The sequence below is a fragment of the Theropithecus gelada genome, chromosome 20 (genome assembly GCF_003255815.1).
Source record: "Theropithecus gelada isolate Dixy chromosome 20, Tgel_1.0, whole genome shotgun sequence".
NCBI classification, from domain to species: domain Eukaryota; kingdom Metazoa; phylum Chordata; class Mammalia; order Primates; family Cercopithecidae; genus Theropithecus; species Theropithecus gelada.
The window spans coordinates 63,480,169-63,499,120 of NC_037688.1; the positions used below are offsets into that span (position 1 = coordinate 63,480,169).

General features: G+C 45.3%; 1 protein-coding gene across 2 annotated transcripts; it reads left to right on the top strand.

Annotated features, from left to right (window-relative positions):
* Nucleotides 1-455: 455 nt before the first annotated feature.
* On the top strand, nt 456-18,876 carry GP2 (glycoprotein 2). 2 transcript variants are annotated; one of them, XM_025369978.1, is made up of 11 exons: nt 456-760; nt 1,759-1,888; nt 3,899-4,339; nt 5,185-5,295; nt 7,694-7,905; nt 8,398-8,546; nt 9,732-9,977; nt 10,781-10,943; nt 12,093-12,177; nt 13,429-13,473; nt 17,179-18,876. In XM_025369978.1, exons 2-11 carry the CDS (start codon nt 1,795-1,797, stop codon nt 17,235-17,237), a joined length of 1,605 nt encoding a protein of 534 aa, XP_025225763.1. In that variant the 5' UTR covers nt 456-760; nt 1,759-1,794; the 3' UTR covers nt 17,238-18,876. The 2 variants fall into 2 exon arrangements, with proteins under 2 accessions (XP_025225763.1, XP_025225764.1); XM_025369979.1 differs by lacking the exon at nt 3,899-4,339 and having other exon boundaries at nt 17,179-17,958.
* The last annotated feature ends 76 nt before the right edge of the window (nt 18,877-18,952 follow it).

The window sequence follows — 18,952 nt, forward strand, 5'->3', positions numbered from 1 at the left end:
TCAAAAGGGATTTACAGGGGCTGCTCTGATGCTTCTTTTGTCCAGGAACCTTTGTCTGTCCTTTGGCATTCCAAAATCCATCATCACCAAATTAGCCATTCCAAAACTCCTTAGCATTAGAAATCTGGAGTTGGGTAGAGTCTATGGACCAAGAAATGGAATTTTGTGGAAACATCCACACTCCCTTCCTTCTTTTCCTATTTATCCTCTTAGTCTAACTGGCCCAAGCTCAGTGGCCTTCAGACAGAAGCAGAAATGTTCCAAGATGATTAGCTAGGAACACAAGGTACAGTTGAAAATCCATTGTGCAAACAAGTGCCTGTTTGATTTTCTCTTCACTTCCCTTTGGGTATTAAGCTTCCTTTCAATTCGTGTTTGGTTTCTGGTAATAAATATGGCACCAGTTTCATTGATTGATTAGGAAGATTAAATGTGAGAAGTCATGGACGCAAAGTAGTGCCCAGCATGTTCAGCATTCAGCACACAGCACTATTGTTTGTAGGAAGCATTTGCACGATGCTGAGACAGCTGGAAGGGTTTACATTGTGAGGGGAGGGCCCTTCTTTCACCATCCTTTGCGTAAATGGCTTATCTCACCTCCACTCAACAAGCCCAGTGTATGGCCTAGAACTCCCATCATACCTGTGCACCAATTGAGGAGAGACACATGGGTGGGAAATTGCAATAAAAAGACAGCCCACAGCAGGCTGCATTCCCATGGCTGGCAGAGGAGAAGGAACGCTTTGTGTTCTCATCGGAGGTAAGTCCTGCTTTAAGCCTCAGGAGGCTTTCTCCTAATCCTGGGAAATCTTGATCCACTGGACTTGCTAGGGTTCTTTGTTTCTGGAAATTTTTAGAACCCAGCAAGGAGTTTGGATCCTGGCCATTGTCAAGTGCTCCAGGTACCACTCTATATCCAACTCAGCCATGCTTTCAGTCACCTGCGATGTTCCAGGCCTATAGTTGCCACCCTTTCCCTTGCCCCAGATACTCCCACCAGGGAACTAGGTCTCTATAGGGATCTCAACTCTAAGAATCACCAATCCTGGGTGCTCCCCTATCCCTGCTGCCTCATAGCATACTCACAATATCCCTGCCAGAAACCGATCTCTATTTTCCACTGAAGTCTTCCAGAGGTTATAGGAAGTTATCCAAAGATTTGGCCATTCAGGGAAAGGATTTCCCAGAAAAGTAAACGCCATCCAAATGCTGGCAAGCTTTTTGCAGCTCTTTCTTTCTGCCTCACCACTGCTCCCAACCCCCATTGATTTATTTATTCATCCCTTAATCCTCTAATGAGTACCCATTGTGTGCCGGATTCTGTACTAGGAGCAAGGAACATGGGGCTCGGTTTGGCATGGTTCCACACTCACAGAAATCTACATGCATAGAGGACATTTCAGAGAGCTCTTAACAGCACCCATTGCATCAAACTAAGAAAGGGCAGCCATTACTTTTGTGTGCAGATATTCACAGGCACCGTATCCCTCTTTCTCTATCCAATCTCCAGAGAGCCTTTACCTCCACCTGAGCAGGGACCATCCTGAGACCTTTCTAGGACATTCTGCAGTACTAGCCAGCTCTGAGCTTGTCTTTGGTTTGCTTACTGTCAACTTTATCTCCCATTATCTTGCTTCATCTGTCCACAAGTCACACCTACTTTGAAACAATGCAGCTCTTCATGAAGGAAGTCAACGGATCTGTTTCTAAGAACATAGTCTTATGCCCTGATCTTATCTGGGTGTTTCGTTTCCGTAGCTGCACGGGAAGTCTGCATACAGCAAAGTGACCTGCATGCCTCACCTTATGGAAAGGATGGTGGGTTCTGGCCTCCTGTGGCTGGCCTTGGTCTCCTGCATTCTGGCCCCGGCATCTGCAGTGCAGCAAGGTAAGTATTCTGCTCACCTGGCATCTCAGATGTCAAGGAAGACCTAGCAAGTGAGGATAGAAGTGCAGAGAAGGTGGCTCAGGTAAGGAAGAGGAATTGGCAGTTCTAAAGCAAAAACTCAGAGCTAGAAATCAAGGGAAACATAGTGAGACACAATGGAAATCAAGTCACAATCATCTCTCAAAGAATCTAATCAGAAATTCCCTTGAAAGGGCAGTGGGAGCCAGTTCACATAACTTCCCATGCCCATATCTTTGGGAGATCAGAGAGCCCAGATTAAAGAAGATCAAGAAATACACAACTTAGTCACCTTGTACTGGCAAGTGCCTTCTTCTTTTCCTGAAAGGGCTAGATTAAACGATCTTTTTATGAATTGGGCAATTCAGATACTTGCAGAAAGGAGTCTCAGACTTAGAATTAGAGTGCAAATTTCAGCCCTGTGGAGGAGGGTGGGTGAGGGAATTGAACTCATTGGAGGCCTCCAGTGGAAAAACGCAGGGTGTGCAAGGAGTAATCTAAGAACAGTAAATGCAAGGATTCCTTGTCTTAAGCACACGCATGAGAAAAGTTTGAAAATCTCTTTTTCTGAAAGGCCCTTCTAATGTGTATTACAAGCATGTGCAAAACTTGAAAGTCTCTTTTTTTCGAAAGCCCCTTTAACGTGTATTATAAGCACATGATCCTGTGTGTGCACTTAGCTCCTTCTTCAGGCATCTACAGCATTCAACAAATCAGAACTAGAGAAGAGAATTCGCTTGACCCTGGTGCTCCACTTGGCATTTTACACATATTATCTCACTTAATCCTCTAACAATCATTTAAGGCTTGCTTTCTCCAAATGAGGTGTATATATTCCAAGATGATTTGGGGGATGCCTGGCAAACTCTTAACAAGTTTTTAATGGTTTTATGTTTATTTTTTATGCATATCTAAAAAATATAACTAGCACATGATATCTATGTTATTATAGATATTATTCTTTAAGATGAAACTAATTCTTAGAGATAATCATTGAAAGAAACATTTTAAGTCAATAATAGGACAGGCAAACACATGTATGGCAAAGGTCATGACCCAAGGCATAGGAATGGATAAAGTTTGAGAACCACTAGTTCACAGACGTGGTTTTGCCAATGAGTCTCAGGGGACTTAAGTCGCCTGCCAAGGTCACCCAGCCAGCAAGTGTGGAATTGGATTTAAAGTCAGCCCGACCAGCCTGTGGTCTTCCTCCTTCACTTCTCTGCCTCTTCATACATCACAGTTTCTAAAACTGTTTTGAAAAATGATAGATCAACAATCAGAAATGGTCTTGTTAGGTCAGTGGTTCTCAATTGGAGGCGATATCCCGCAGGGGACATTTGGCAACGCCTGGAGACCACTTTGGGTCATGCTGCTGGGATCTGGTAGGTAGAGACCAAGGATACTCCTAAACATTCTATAATGCACAGGATGGTTCCTCCAATAAAGAATGACCCAGCCAAAATGTCAATAGTGCCAAGGTTTGGAATTCTTACATTAGATTGTGCTACTGGTATGGAAAAATGTCTATGTTATGTTAAGTAAAAAATGCAAGTGGAAAAAAAGATGTTGTACAGAATTAAACTTATTTTTAAGAAAGCAATATATTTTAAACATGCCTAAGAAGAATCTGAAGGCTACATAACACATTTATTGTTACTTCTGGGGATGAGATGGGCTTATGGCAACTTTCATTTTTGCTTTATTCATTTTAATGATGTTTGAGGTTCTTTTTCAGTGAGCCTGTATTACATTTATAATGAGAAAAACAAATATTAGTCAAACAAGGCTGCTGTGCATGAATGCACAGGAAAGAACTTTGTTACTCTAAGGCGGGGAGGGAGACTGGGCAGGATGGTGGCCCTGATGTCCTCAATGCCTAAAAAATACCGCAGAAGATCCTCACTGGTTATTCTGCCCGCAAGGTGATGAAGTTGATGTTTAATTAATGGATTAAGCATTAAACCCAACTGCACTCTGTCACTTTCCCAGGTTATGGAAACCCCAGTGAAGCCAGTTCCTATGGGCTGGACTTGGACTGCGGAGCTCCTGGCACCCCAGAGGCTCACATCTGTTTTGACCCCTGTCAGAATTACACCCTCCTGGATGAACCCTTCCGAAGCACAGAGAACTCAGAAGAGGAACAGGGGTGCGATGACAACATGAGTGGCTGGTACCGCTTTGTAGGGGAAGGAGGAGTGAGGATGCCGGAGACCTGTGTCCAGGTGCGCCGATGCCAGACAGCCGCTCCCATGTGGTTGAACGGGACCCACCCTGCCCTTGGGGATGGCATCGTCAACCGCACTGCCTGTGCCCACTGGAGTGGCAACTGCTGTCTCTGGAAGACGGAGGTGCTGGTGAAGGCCTGCCCAGGCGGGTATCACGTGTACCGGTTGGAAGGCACTCCCGAGTGTAGTCTGAGATACTGCACAGGTGAGCAGCAGAGCCCTGGAGGAGGCAGCTACACAGCCAGCGAGATGCCCCCCAGGCTCAGTAAAGTGAGTGGAGCAAGTCAAGAGGAGACAGGAGAGGATGCAGAGCAGCCTTGACTCAGCTCCTGCCCAGTGAGAACACAACACCGGGGTTGTCAGACCTTCCAACGTTTCAAGCCAGCATTCTCATTTAAGGGTGAAATTTCCCAGTTTATAAATGTCTGTAGCATAAAATCCAGAGCTCATGCTCATTCAGATTTTGGCTCCATTTGGGAAGTTAAATTTGCCTTCCTGAGCCTCGGTGTTCTGATCTGAAAAAAAGGGGGTAACGGCAAAAATAACAGCTAACACATAATGCTCACAATGTCCTTGCTGCTATCCTAAGTACTTCAAATGTATTAACTCATTTGATCCTCTCCCCAGTTCCATGAGATAAGTGCTACCTAATTACCACAATGAGGGGCACAGAGAAATTAAGGGGCTGTCCTAGTATCACAGAGCTGGAGCATGGTAGAGCTGGGATTTGAACTTGGCATTCTAGCTCCAGCATCCATGGGCTTAACCGCCATGCTGTCCTTTCTCATTTTGATTAAATGGGCTAATACATTCATTGTCCTTAGAATAGAGTCTTGTCTGTGGTAAGTGTTCAGGTGGCAGCTTTAGGGCTCTCACTTATCCCACTGGACTGGGAGTCAGGAAATCTGAGTTTGAGGCTTAACGCTTCCACTAAGTATCACACAACCTTGGCAAGATTGTGCCCCGGTGGAATGAGAAGGTTGGACTTGGGGGCCTCAAGTCCAGCCCACACTGCATCCTGATCTTCTCTCTCCGTGCCCCATCACCTAGATCCCTCCACTGTGGAAGACAAGTGTGAGAAGGCCTGCCGCCCCGAGGAGGAGTGCCTTGCCCGCAACAGCACCTGGGGCTGTTTCTGCAGACAGGACCTCAATAGCTCTGGTGAGTGGCTCACTGGGCCAGTAACTACCATCCTGAGTGGACAGGGCAGGAGGGAGGGAGCTTTAGAGAGTCAGGATAAGGTATAAAGCAGAGTCGGGGGCATGGACCTGAGGTCAAGGGAATGTGGGCTCTCCAATCTATTTGCTGTAAAGCCAGTGGGTTTGCAAGGATAGGAAGGCAGGGTTGGAACAAAATTTCCAGGTCAGCTGCTGGACCACGGCCTCAGGAAATGGTTCTGACATGCACAGGCTTGACCCCTGAGGTTGAAGGTACTGAAGACGATAATTCTGCAAATGTAGGAGCTATGTTTTCATAGTCACAGGGTCTTCATGTCAGGGACATGGGCGGACTTCTGGGGACAAGTCACTATTGTCTCTGAGTCTGAATGTCCTCATCTGTAAAATGAGGTTAAGGTGATAATAATACCCACCATACAGGGCTATTGTGAGAACTAAATCAGAGCAGTCCAATTGGGAAGGCTCAGGAGGTGATGAATTTCTCGTCCCAGGAGGTGAGCAAGCAGAGTGAGATGGCCCGTGGGTAGGGATGTCATAGACAAACAAACACTAAGCCCTGGACAGGGGATGGATGAGCCTCCCACTGAGATTATTTCCCTCCATCACTGAACTCTAACAAGGGCCTTTGATCTTGCCCTTGGCACAAGCATGCCTTCCTCTGAGCACACTCCAAGTCCCTATGGAAGACAGAGTGTTCTAGGCAGCAGGACAAGGAGGAGCATGACACATTTGGAAAACGGAGCTGCAGTGTGAACAGGGCGATGCTTAGATGTGCCCAGCAGGAGCACCCTGGGAAATGAGGGGTAGGGAACAACCAACAACCTTGATCTCCTTAAAGCCTCTTTCTGCTTATTGAGTGGATGAGGCCCCAGAGAGTCAGTGTGGTTTTCTGGGGTTTGGGCCCATCACAGAGTCAGAACTTGGGCTTTAAGGAGGCCCTCCCTGTACCTGGATGGGCTCCAAGGACAGCCTCAGCTGACTGAGTGAGCAGGTGGCCTGCCTCACGTCTTCATCAGTGGCCAGCAGAATGATGGCTGTCCAGTGGGCCCCATTGCTTGCAGACACATCCCTCTGTGGTCTGACTTTCACCTCCTTCTCCATCTCTCACACCCCACTCTCATTTTAGGTTCCTGCACCTCTGAACTTTGAAATTCCACAAATGCACCATCCCCTCTATCTCATCTCCATGCTTTTGCCTATCCTATTCCCTTAGCCTGAGATGCTTTCACTTGCTTTACTCACTTGCAAAACTCCTACCCTTCTTTCAAGTTTCACCCCACTGTGAATCCTTCCCTGGCTTCACCAAGAGACTTAGACTTTCTTCTCTGCTTCCCCTGCATCTGTACATACTTCTGTCTGTATCTTTATCATATTGAAGTATAATAAGCTGTGGGTGTGTTGGTGTTTACACAAGACCAAGAAATCATCATAGGCCAAGTCCATGCCTTATTTACTTTGTGCTGAATGCACCTAGCATTTGAGAAGGTGGCTGGTAAAGTGGCTCATGCCTGTAATCCCAGCACTGTGGGAGGCTGAAGTGGGCAGATCACCTGAGGTCAGGAGTTTGAGACCAGCCTGGCTAATATGGCAAAACCCCATCTCTATAAAAATACAAGAATTAGCCCAGTGTGGTGGCACATGCCTGTAATCCCATGCCTGTAATCCCAGCCTCGGGAGGCTGAGGCAGGAGAATCACTTGAATCCAGGAGGCAGAGGTTGCAGTGACCTGAGATTGCACCACTGCACTCCAACCTGGGCAATACAGCAAAACTCTGTCTAAAAAAAGAGGGGGGGAGGGGAGAGAGAGAGAGAGAGAGAGAGAAGGTGGTTGGTAAATATATGTTGAATCAATGCATTCATGAATGCAATAGAAACTGTCTTCCTATTAGTTTACTATTTGTCTACCCTATTCAAATGTTAGCTCCATAAGAGCGGGAATTTTGTCAGTTTTGATAAGTATTGTAGCCCCAGTGCCTGGCAGATAGTAGATGCTCAAGAAGTTGTGTGTTGAATAAATGTTGAGTTAAAATATGATAGCTCTGAACTTGGTCAGATGTGCTGACTCAACAAGGTAACATATATCTAACTTTGATTCTAGTATGGAATGCAAGTCCATCCTGCCTCCCCAAATAACACAATCCCCAAGAGGAACTAGACCAAAAAACCTTAGCCAAGCCTGCACATAGGACACTTGGAAATCTTGAATGAGGGGCCCCCTTTGCCAGCCTCACCTACTGCCAGTCTAGGCATGAATTCCGTCTGGATCCCAGGGACCTTCTAGTTTACATAATCTTCTGGGTCATGGAGACCTTACCAAAGAGTAGGGAAAGTGGGCTTCCAGACTCATGTCCATTCCACTTGCCTTCATCTCTGCTTTGCAGATCTCCACAGTTTGCAGCCTCAGCTAGACTGTGGGGCCGAGGAGATCAAGGTGAAGGTGGACAAATGTTTGCTGGGAGGCCTGGGTTTGGAGGAGGAGGTCATTGCCTACCTGCGAGACCCAAACTGCAGCAGCATCTTGCAGACAGGCGAGACGAACTGGGTATCTGTGACCAGCCCCGTCCAGGCTAGTGCCTGCAAGAACATTCTGGAGGTAAGTGGCTTTCACACCACTGCTGCCAGAAGGTATGTGTTGGGCTGATGGGACCTATCATAGTAGCTCTGAGATCCTGGACAAGCCACTTAGCTTCCCTGAGCCCCAGGGTTATGTGAGAGTGCACATGTTGGTTTACATAAAGAGCTTAGTGTAAATCTGACATGTGAGTTTCATAAACGTAAGCTGCAATTATGATAATTTTAATTAGGGATGGTGGGGGAGGGATGCACAGAGAAGCAAGCTTGTCGGTTCCTGACTCTTCCCAAGGGTCAATAATTTATTGGTCTAGTTTTTTGTCTGGTGTCCTCATTCCCTTTCCCACAAAGTGTCAGTAACACTGAAGGAGGAGGTCCCTTTACCTCCATGAGCTCAGAAGGTAGGGTGGCTGCATGGTTAAGCACATTGACTCTGGAAATCAGATCTGGATTTGAGATACACCTACATACACTTACACATAAATATCTGTGTGGTTTTGTCTTTATGCCAAAGAGAAATCAAACCCATGCCATCTACAAAAACACCCTCTCCTTGGTCAGTGATTTCATCATCAGAGACACCATCCTCAACATCAACTTCCAATGTGCCTACCCACTGGACATGAAAGTCAGCCTCCAAGCTGCCTTGAAGCCCATTGTAAGGTATGGCATTGACCCTTGCCCTTTGACCTATAACCTTAGCAATAGTCACATCACACTTACTTCAAGTGTAGACTATGATGTCCACACCATATTACCAACCTCCTCCAGGAGCCTCCAGTCATTCAATCATTCATTCCACAAGTACTCATTGATTGTATATTAAAGATGTTCAGCATGAAGAAGACAGACATAGATTATTCTGTGGATATTAAAGATTGTTATAACTAGGCAATGCAGCAACATGAAACAGTGCTTACTAAATGTGCTAGAAAACAAAAACACAGGACAAGTTCATTCACCTTGAGGAACAAAGGTATTAAGCAACTAATTAAATCAATAATTACTTATAAGCAAGATGAGTGCAATGTAAAAAAAACGTGGGGTGCTTTGGGAGCAGGGAACAGGGGTTCCAGACCCCTGTTGGTGGTGGATTTGATGGGGACAGAACAACTTCCCTGCAGACATGAGATTGAAGCAGAGACCAGCTTTTATCGAATAAACAGGCACCCCATCCCCAGCAGGAATAGCATCAGATAGCAATTTGGGCAGGGGTTTTCCTCTGTTTTGTTGTGTTTCTGTGCCTGAAATGGGGTCCTGTTGAATCAGTTCCTTAGCATCCCTAGATTTACCAGGGGACTTTCTGGGAAGTAAAAAATCCAGAGTGCCCATCTCATTCCTTATTGCCCCCTGGTATTACAAAGCAACAGGATCAGAAGGATTAGCAATTTTCTAATTCAGTGGTTTCCAGATGGTTTGGTGCTGGGGCTCCTGGTTCACAAAAAATCAAAAGGAAAGCCATTTCTGTTGTTAAAATTGGGTTTCACTGAAGACTGTGGAATGGAGGGAAGTGATCTGCTGCTAAAAAAATGTAAACACACAGAACTGGTTCTCAGCCCCACTCTCCAGGTGAGAAGATGGAGGTGTACACTCAGTTATTCCTTCAGTGAGAGATATATGTGTAACTTGTCCTGCAGGGAGGATCCGTGGAAATCCTGGAGACAGACTTGTCTGTCAAGTTTGGTGCCTAGAAACTAATAAATGCTCAGTTTAAATGAATGATTGAATAGTTCACTTAAGGATCCAAGATATGTGTCTTTGCCTTCATAAGTGTGTTAAGTAAGTAGCAGGGCTTGATTTATGCTGTTCTCTCTGAGGTTCCCACTCTTGTGGCTTTCCTTTTCTCAGCTTCCTGAACGTCAGTGTGGGCGGGGATGGAGAGTTTATTGTTAGGATGGCCCTCTTCCAAGACCAGAACTACACGAATCCTTATGAAGGGGATGTAGCTGAACTGTCTGTTGAGTCCATGCTCTATGTGGGCGCCATCTTGGAGCAAGGGGACACCTCCCGGTTTAACCTGGTGTTGAGGAACTGCTATGCCACCCCCACTGAAGACAAGGCTGACCCTGTGAAGTATTTCATCATCAGAAACAGGTAACGAGCAATTCTAGAATTATCATTTGGCCTTACTAATGTTTACGGGAAAATGTTCATCTCATCCATCCCTAGCAGATGTGTAAGTTTTATTACATAGCATAACCACACTCTTTGACTCAGAAATATCACTCCTGAGATTTCAGCCTAAAATATTAATACCAAATAGGTGGGTAGGGTGAATAAATGCCAATATTTTTCCATTTCAATATTCTTGATAACTTTGGCAACAGGCTTATTGTTCAAAACTAGGGAATCAATTTGGTAGCAATGGATTATTACACCGAAGTGAACACTGGGTCAATATGAAAACAATATGATAAATGTTGTGGGATGAAATATTATTGAACATGCCCGGCTGACAAAAACAAGGGGAAAATGCATTTCTATAGATCACGATTTAAATTATAGTAATAATCTTAGCTAATATTTGTCATTGAGCTTAGCTATGTGCCAAGAAATATATGTGGGTTATCTGATTAGATGCTCACATCAGTCTCATAAAGTGTATATTACTGTCTCCACTTTACAGATAAGAAAAGTAAGGTTCAGTAAGGATGAGTAACCTGCCCATAATCACTTAGCTAGAACATGGGTCGGGCTAGAATATAAAATCAGTCTGTTTCACTCCAGAGACTGTGCCCCCAAATACTTTAAGCCACGTGAGTTTATGGATATATCTTGGAGGAAACAGAGGAACAGAAAAAGTCCACTTTATCATGATGGAGGGAACCCGAGGGACTCTTTAATTTTCTCCACTGCTATTTTAAGAAGTTACACCTTTGCCCCTGTCACCCTCCCAGCTGCTCAAATCAACGTGATTCCACCATCCATGTGGAGGAGAATGGGAGATCCTCGGAAAGCCGGTTCTCAGTTCAGATGTTCATGTTTGCTGGACATTATGACCTAGTTTTCCTGCATTGTGAGATTCATCTCTGTGATTCTCTTAATGAACAGTGCCAGCCTGTGAGTTTCTCTTTGAACTGAACTCTTCAGTGCCCGGCATGGAGCCTGGTACCTGATAGACTCTCCATATATATTTATTGCAATTATGAATGAAGGGAGGGTGGGAGGGAGGGGAAAGGGAGGGAAGGGAAGGGAAAGGGGAAGGGGAAAGAGAAGGGGAAGGGAACTGAAGGAAGGAGAGAAGGGAAGGGAATGGGAAGGGGAAGAGGAAGGGGAAGAGGAAGGGGAAGGGAAGGTTAGGGAAGGGGATGAGGAAGGGGAATGAGGGAAGGAAGGGAAGGGAGTCAGAAGGGAAGAGGGGGGGAAAAAGGAATACAGGAGGGATGGAGAAGGAAAGGAGGAACAGGAAAGGAGAGAAGGAAGGGAGCAGGATGAAGAGACGGAAAGAGATGGGTAGGTGTGTGGATGGGAGGGAGGGAAGAACGAAGGATAAATAGATATACTCTAGGTCTCCTAAAGGGCCAAATCTAAGCAATTTTTGTGTCCCCAGGAGGCAGATTTGATAAAGAAATCTGTCTACTAGATTCCACTGGCATCTCTTAAATGATTATAATCATAGATGACGTTTTTAGTGCTTGCTCTTTGTCAAGCACCATACTAAAACTTCTGCATACGTTTTCTCATGTAACTCTCAGAACAACCCTGTAAGCAGATTATTTTATCTACCCCACTGTGAGGGTCAGAGAAGTCCTTGCCCACAGGGCCACACACATGTAGAAAATATCAGAGCCAGGGTGTGCCCCAGCTGAGAGGTGACTCCAGTGTCCCTGCTCTTGCCTGCATTTGGCACTGCCTGTGAATAGTTGGTATTTTCCAAGTGCTTACTTTGTGCCCACGTGTTGCAGGCACATCTCATTTTCATCTTCACAACCAGGTGGGTACTATTTAGTTATTGTAGACAGGCAAAGTCATTGGCCCCAAATTATATAGCTAAAAGAAAGTTTCTACTTGATGAGATTCAAACCCAGATTTGTTTGGCATGACAGTGATAATTTTCTAGATTGAGATAACCACAGCATCGGAATTAGGGCCATAGCATGAACCAGCTCCGGACCCAGTTCTTGGTCCAGAGTTGCCCATTGCAGGAGCAGTCTAGATAGAATCCAGGCATTTAAATTTTGATATAATAAAAGTTCATCATCCCTACAGTCTTGCTCAAGAAGTCAAGTCCGCAGTGAAGTACCGGCCATTGACCTATCCCGGGTTCTAGATTTGGGGCCCATCACTCGGAGAGGTAAGTGGCTAAATCCCAGTGACAAGACCTGCTGGCTGAGTGTTGACAGTTAACCACAGATGCCTGGGGTCACCAGCCCAACTTCTCAGGGCTTTGCTGCCACCTCAGTCTGACCCTTACTGAAAAACCTGTTCTTTGAGATGCTTTGGGTAATAATAACAATATTGTCATTTGGACCTCCTGTGTGCTTAGAGACCAGGCTAAGCTCTTGCATCCATCAATTCACTTAATCCTCCTATGCCTGTGTCCATGTTACAGGCGAGAAACTAAGACTCAGAGAGATTAAGTGACTCGCCAAGGATCCCCCTACTCATGAGTGGCTAGAGTTAGGACTGAACCCAGCTCAGTCTGATGCCAAAACATGTGGCCTTTTCCTTACTCCACCTGTTTCCAGGTCCCCATAACTCAGTTCCTTACAGGTGAAGTGTAAGTCCTAAATCCCGTTTAAATGCAACTTTGTTTTCTGGTGAATGACTGTGTTTTCCAAAATTCATTTATGGTATTCTGGAGTATAATATAGGGGAGGCTTTCCAATGGCTCCTCACATTTTCATCCATCCTACTCATGGATTTACAGTAGTGTCTATTTAGTGTTTTTATTTCCACCAGGATGGAGAAGTAGAAGAATGAAAGCCTTTTTTTTCCCCCTAAAGAAATTAAGATGCAGTAATGTTGGTAATAATAATACTTTCCTTGTGCCTGGCACTTTGTCAAATGCCTTTATATGCACGATCACTTTGAATGCTCACAGCAGGTGAGGGAGGTAAAGCATTATCACCATTTCCATTTTCCAGAACAAACAGAGGCTGTCGCATGAAGAAGGCTCTTCCCTGAGTTTTCCTACCATTTTACTGAGCTCTCAACTTGAAGCCTCAAGTGGCATCACAGGGTAACTTGGTGGAGGTTAAGAACTTTCACTTTTGAATCAGACATACTGGGGTTTGAATCCCAGCTCTGCTACAGACTGGAAAGGTCAATTTGGCAAGTCCCTTAACATCACTGAGCTCCAGTCTTCTCATCTGTCAAATGGGGATGAGAATACTTTCCTCACAAATCTGTTAGGAGGATTAAGTCTAAGATGCATGCAATGTGTCTAGAAAGGTGCCTGTGCCAGATCATAGATGTCCCCACAATGTGGATGGCCAGTGGTTGTGATGGCCAGGTCTAGGAGGATGTGAAGCAGTTATGGCCACAGTGCTGCAGTCACTGGAGCATGACTGAGGAAACCCTCCCCTTCTGTTCTTGTTCACAGGTGCGCAGTCTCCTGGTGTCATGAATGGAACCCCCGGCACTGCAGGTACATCATTTTCTCATGCCTTTCCCATAGCTTTCTCAACTCTCCTTTCTGTTTTCAATTCTGCCCCTTTTACGGCCCAGACCCTAGGCTAGGGACACTGACATTAATCAGACCCAAGATTGGCCTTTGAGATGCCCACAGTCTAGTGGAGGAGACAGTCCTTTGATAAGAAATATGTACTGTGTACCAAGTCTTGTTCTAGGCACTGAAGATGTGATGGCAAACAAAACGGCCCAGGTGCCTACCCTCATAGAGCTTATGCACCAGTGTGGAAAGTAGAAAATAAAAAGTAAACATGGTACTTTGGAAATACAAGAAAGTGATGTGATAGAAGAGTAATAATGCCTTAAAATAGACATTCATTTCTTTTTTTTCAAACTCAAGAAGTTTTTATTTCTTTTTTTTTAAAATTCATTTTACTTTAAGTTCTGGGATACACGTGCAGAACTTGCAGGTCTGTTACATAGGTATACATGTGCCATGGTGGTTTGCTGCACCCATCAACCCATCATCTAGGTTTTAAGTCCCACACGCATTAGGTATTTTTCCTAATGCTCTCCCTCCCCTTGCCCCCCATCCCCTGGCAGGCCCTAGTATGTGATGTTCCCTTCCCTGTGTCCATGTGTTCTCATTGTATAGACGTTCATTTCTGTCACACATAAATGAAGCTTAGAGGCAAACTATCCAAGGCTAGTGGGGTAGCACCATAAAGTCGTCAAAGATCCAGGCTCCTTCCAACTCATGCTTCCACCATCTTTGAGGTGTGGCCATCATCTTCATGTTCCAAGATGGCAGCCAGAGCTCCAACCTTTGTATCCAGGCAGCAGGATGGAGGGAACAAGGAAGAAGCCAATGAGTGTTAAAAGACATTCCTGAAAGCTAGCACCTTATACCTCCACTTACATCTCATTGGCTGGTGCTTAGTCACATGCCACACCTTGCTGCAAAGGAAGCTAGGAAACGCAGTCTTTACTCTGGGTGGGCCGTGTGCCTAACCGATGTTTGATGGCTTTATTATCAAGGTAGGAAGGAAGAAAGACTGTCAGAATGGATAAGTGGTCAGAAAAACTTTCAGAATAAGTGATGTTTAAGCTAAATGAGAAAAATGAGTCAGAGGTGCAAATGTTAGGGGAACGAGCCCTATATGCATGGGAACACTAACAATTCATTGCACAAGTGAGACAGGCACTTGAGCAAATAAATGACAAGTAGGTAGATGGTACAGAAAGAGTACATAAAAGGCTAATTAACTGTATTGGATAAGGTCTGGAAAGAATTTCACCAGGTAGTAACATCTGAATGGGTTTTTGATTAATGACTTGGAGCTAAACAAGATGACTAATAAAAGAAATATCACACACACACACACACAGAGCGAGACACACACACAGAGAGAGAGAGAGAGAGAGACCATTTTTACATTTTTTACATATTTATAGGGTACTAGAAATGTGTTTTGGACAAAATGGAAAGCACATACTATTAAGATTTGCTTTCCCACAAAATGACCTATATTGGTGAACCCAGATATGAAAAGGTTCTTTCTATCCTTAAAGCCCAAACTTAGATGGCAGTTTTTAAATTGCCCAAGTAAGTCCAAGATGGACTCTCTATGTTCAGTGCCAGTATTCAGACAATGCTAAGAAAAGTCATGCTCATTGAGAGGAGTGGTTAGAACTCATTCTAAAAGCAGGTTAGGCCAAGTGCGGGTGGCTCATACCTGTAATCCCAGCACTTTGGGAGGCCGAGACAGACAGATCACTTGATGTCGGGAGTTTGAGACCAGCCTGACCAACATGGAGAAACCCTGTCTCTACTAAAAATACAAAATTAGTTGGGCATGGTGGCGCGTGCCTGTAATCCCAGCTGCATGGGAGACTGAAGCAGGAGAATCGCTTGAACCCAGGAGGAGGAGGTTTCCGTGAGCTGAGATTGCGCCATTGCACTCCAGCCTGGGCAACAAAAGCGAAACTCCATCAAAAAAAAAAAAAAAAAAAAAAAAAAGCAGCTTGAAGTCAGGAACCTCAAGTCTCATTCCTTTCTGCCAGTCCTTCTGGTTAGCCCAGTGCCTGGAACACTGTGGTTTCCCAGTACAGTTTGCCAAATTGACTAATTTCTAGGATGAGTGGTAGATTTTGGATGCTTCTGGACAAGGAGGGGATCAGTCTGATGCTGAGGCAGCCTACCCACTACAAGAGGGCACTTGTGGTTTTCATTGTCTGCTATCACAATCATCTTTGATGTTTTAGAATTAATTGAACATCAACCTGTTTTATAATTATAACTTTTTGTCATGAATTGTGTCTGAAATTTATATTTCTCTCCTCACTTCTAGGACGTCAGCCAATTACTTTGAAATTGGGTTAATGGGGAGATTTTATAATTTGGTAGTATGGCAGGAAGGCTCACATGTTTCTCCTAGGCCCTCCGATACAAGACAGTTATCATTGGGGATCCATGTCCTTCACCGAAACTGAGTACACAGTGATGTGCCAAAGAGATACAATCTCAGCAGAACTAGATCTTAGAGTCTAACTTTTAAAACCAACATTTATATAGTGTTTACCATGTGCCAGGCGCTGATCTCAATGCTTAATATGAACTCACTCATTTAAGCCATACAAAAATCCAGTGAAGTCACAGGAGCTATTAATATTTCTCTTTGGCATACATAAAGGCAGAGAGGTTTTTTTTTTTTTTTTATTTTTTTTTTTTTTTTTTGGAGACGGAGTCTCGCTCTGCCGCCCAGGCTGGAGTGCAATGGCCGGATCTCAGCTCACTGCAAGCTCCGCCTCCCAGGTTCACGCCATTCTCCGGCCTCAGCCTCCCGAGTAGCTGGGACTACAGGCGCCCGCCACCTCGCCCGGCTATTTTTTGTATTTCTTAGTAGAGACGGGGTTTCACCGTGTTAGCCAGGATGGTCTCGATCTCCTGACCTCGTGATCCGCCCATCTCGGCCTCCCAAAGTGCTGGGATTACAGGCTTGAGCCACCGCGCCCGGCAAGGCAGAGAGGTTTAATAACTTTTCTGGGACTGCCCAGCTAGGTATAGAGCTGAGATTCTAAGCTAAGTAATCAGGCCTCAGAGGCAGTGCTTTTTAACCTCTGTGTCTTTCTGCCCCTTCAGTATTAGTCAGCATAAGTAATGCTAGCTGCTATAACAAAGAGCCCCCAATCTTCTGTGTCTTTACACAACAGCATTGTTTCCCACTAAATCACTGGGGGAGGGGATGCAGTTCTACTCCATGTAGTCATTAGGAGCTCGGGCTTCTACTACCTTCTGGTAACTTCTGGCAAATCCACTATCCCCTGCAAGTCCTATCTTGGATACTCTGCATCTGCTCCCTTAGATGGTAGATGAGAGAGCAACAGGATATATAAGAGGATTTAAGGATCAGACATAGAAATGGCACAGATGACTTCTATGTACATTTTATTGGCCAGATTCAGTCACATGGCCCCACCTACTTGCAAAGGACACTGAGAAAAATTGCCTTACTGTGCATCTAGAGGAAAATGGAAAAAAAATTTTGGTGATTAGATAGCTTTGCCTCTACCATGTGAGTCTCAGAGACTATAACCAGGCCAGATATTACAAATGCTTTGCCTTTCTCATCCTGGTGTTGCAAAAGACAAAGAGGCCAACTTACGTTTACTCCTGACTCTCAAAGCCCAACACTTGACAGTCATCTTTCTTGTATTTCAGGGTTCCTGGTGGCCTGGCCCATGGTCCTCCTGACTGTCCTCCTGGCTTGGCTGTTCTGAGAGCTCCACTGAGCATCTGGCCTTGAAGTTGTGTTCTTCCCTCTGGCAATGGCTCCCTTCGCCACTTCTGCTTTCCACTCCAATTCACACAGTCTTGGTATTAACAGACTCAAGGCCAGGCTAGGTTTCGGGAAAGGGAAGAACTTTCACCTTCTTTAAAACTCTCGGCTGGGCGCTGTGGCTCACGCCTGTAATTCTAGCACTTGGGAGGCTGAGGCAGGTGGCTCACCTGAGGTCAGCAGTTCAAAACCAGCCTGGCCAAAATGGTGAAACCTCGTCTCTACTAAAAATACAAAAATTAGCCGGGCATGGTGGCAGGCACCTGTAATCCCAGTTACTTGGGAGGCTGAGGCAGGAGAATCGCTCGAACCCAGGAAGTGGAGGTTGCAGTGAGCTGAGATAGTGCCATTACACTCCAGCCTGGGTGACAGGGCAAGACTCTGTCTCAAAAAAAAAAAAAGGCAACATAGTGGAGTTCCTGTCAGTCTGTCCTGGGCTGCCCTTCTCATTTGTTAATGGGACCTTGAAAGCAAGCTTGCTAGGTGCCCTCTGTGGCTTTAGCCTTTACCGGAAGTGTGGCGCATGTTTTTAACTCCAGGGAAGAGGTATCCTGTCACTAGGGTATGGGATGAGCATGGAGAAGAAGCACCGGCCATGATTCCTTCCTAAGCATCTCCTGTTCTGACTGCTCGTGAATTGAAGAGACTGACCCTTGCATTCACTCTGCTTCCTCTGATTGTTTGTATCATGGTTTCCAAAAATCCCCATGGGAACATATCAAAGGGCCACTTTTGGAGACTCTGCTCCAGGAAACACTAGTCCCCATAGCTCCCCTATCCCCCACCATACCACAGACATGCTATGACTTAGAGAACTACACAAACATCCTTGGGACCTAGATGCTGGAGGAATGACTCGATTTAGATGCAGAAACTTCATCACCCAAGGGAGTACCTCTCACTGTAAACGGTGCTGTGCTTGCTCTGAAGGATTAAGCAAGAAGTCCCAGCAGAAGCAATGCACCAGTCCTGCTATGGGAATGTAACTGCAAAGCCTAGGAGATGGGTGAAGTCCCTTTCTGGAGACCTTTAATGAGTACTTCAAAGCACTCCACAAAGATGCAACAAATAGGGCATCACACATACCCAGGCATTAATACTCACAGGCATATATATAGATACTGAAATGTGTACACTGACTTACGCCCTTCCCACAGCTACAGATAAGGCCTCGCAAAGCTGGCCTCAGAGACACATCAGGAACCAAGGTAGACCAGCAGGTGCCGAGCCTGTGTATCTACTTGGAGGAGACGTTCCAACGTGCTACCTTGTTCAGAGATGGTGTGGTTGCGAGAAACAGAAACCCACTACAATTTCTCAGGCAAAAGGGGAGTTAATTATAAGGACGTAGGAGCACAAAGTTCAAGTGCAAGAGATACCTCCAGGCTGCACACACTCTGGGAGTGGGGCCTGGCAAGCCAAAAGAAGCCAAAGTTTGTCTTGCCTTCTGTCCCTCTTTCTGAAGCCACATAGCCTTTTATGACGGTGTATCTTTGCATCGCCTTTGTTTTCTTTTTCTGTCTGAAGCCAGCTTTTCCTATTCACTCATCCCTTGATTAAATATGGACATTCCAGCTTCACATCACTTTCTAATTCAGGGACCAACAGAGACTGGTTAACCTGTTGCCATCCCACCTCCAAATCGCAACAGGGAAT

Coding starts and splice junctions, on each gene's coding strand:
- GP2 (XM_025369978.1), top strand. CDS start 1,795: ATGCCTCACCTTATGGAAAGGATGGTGGGTTCTGGCCTCCTGTGGCTG. Junction 1,889..3,898: donor GGCATCTGCAGTGCAGCAAG/GTAAGTATTCTG, acceptor TCACTTTCCCAG/GTTATGGAAACCCCAGTGAA. Junction 10,944..12,092: donor TTAATGAACAGTGCCAGCCT/GTGAGTTTCTCT, acceptor TCATCCCTACAG/TCTTGCTCAAGAAGTCAAGT.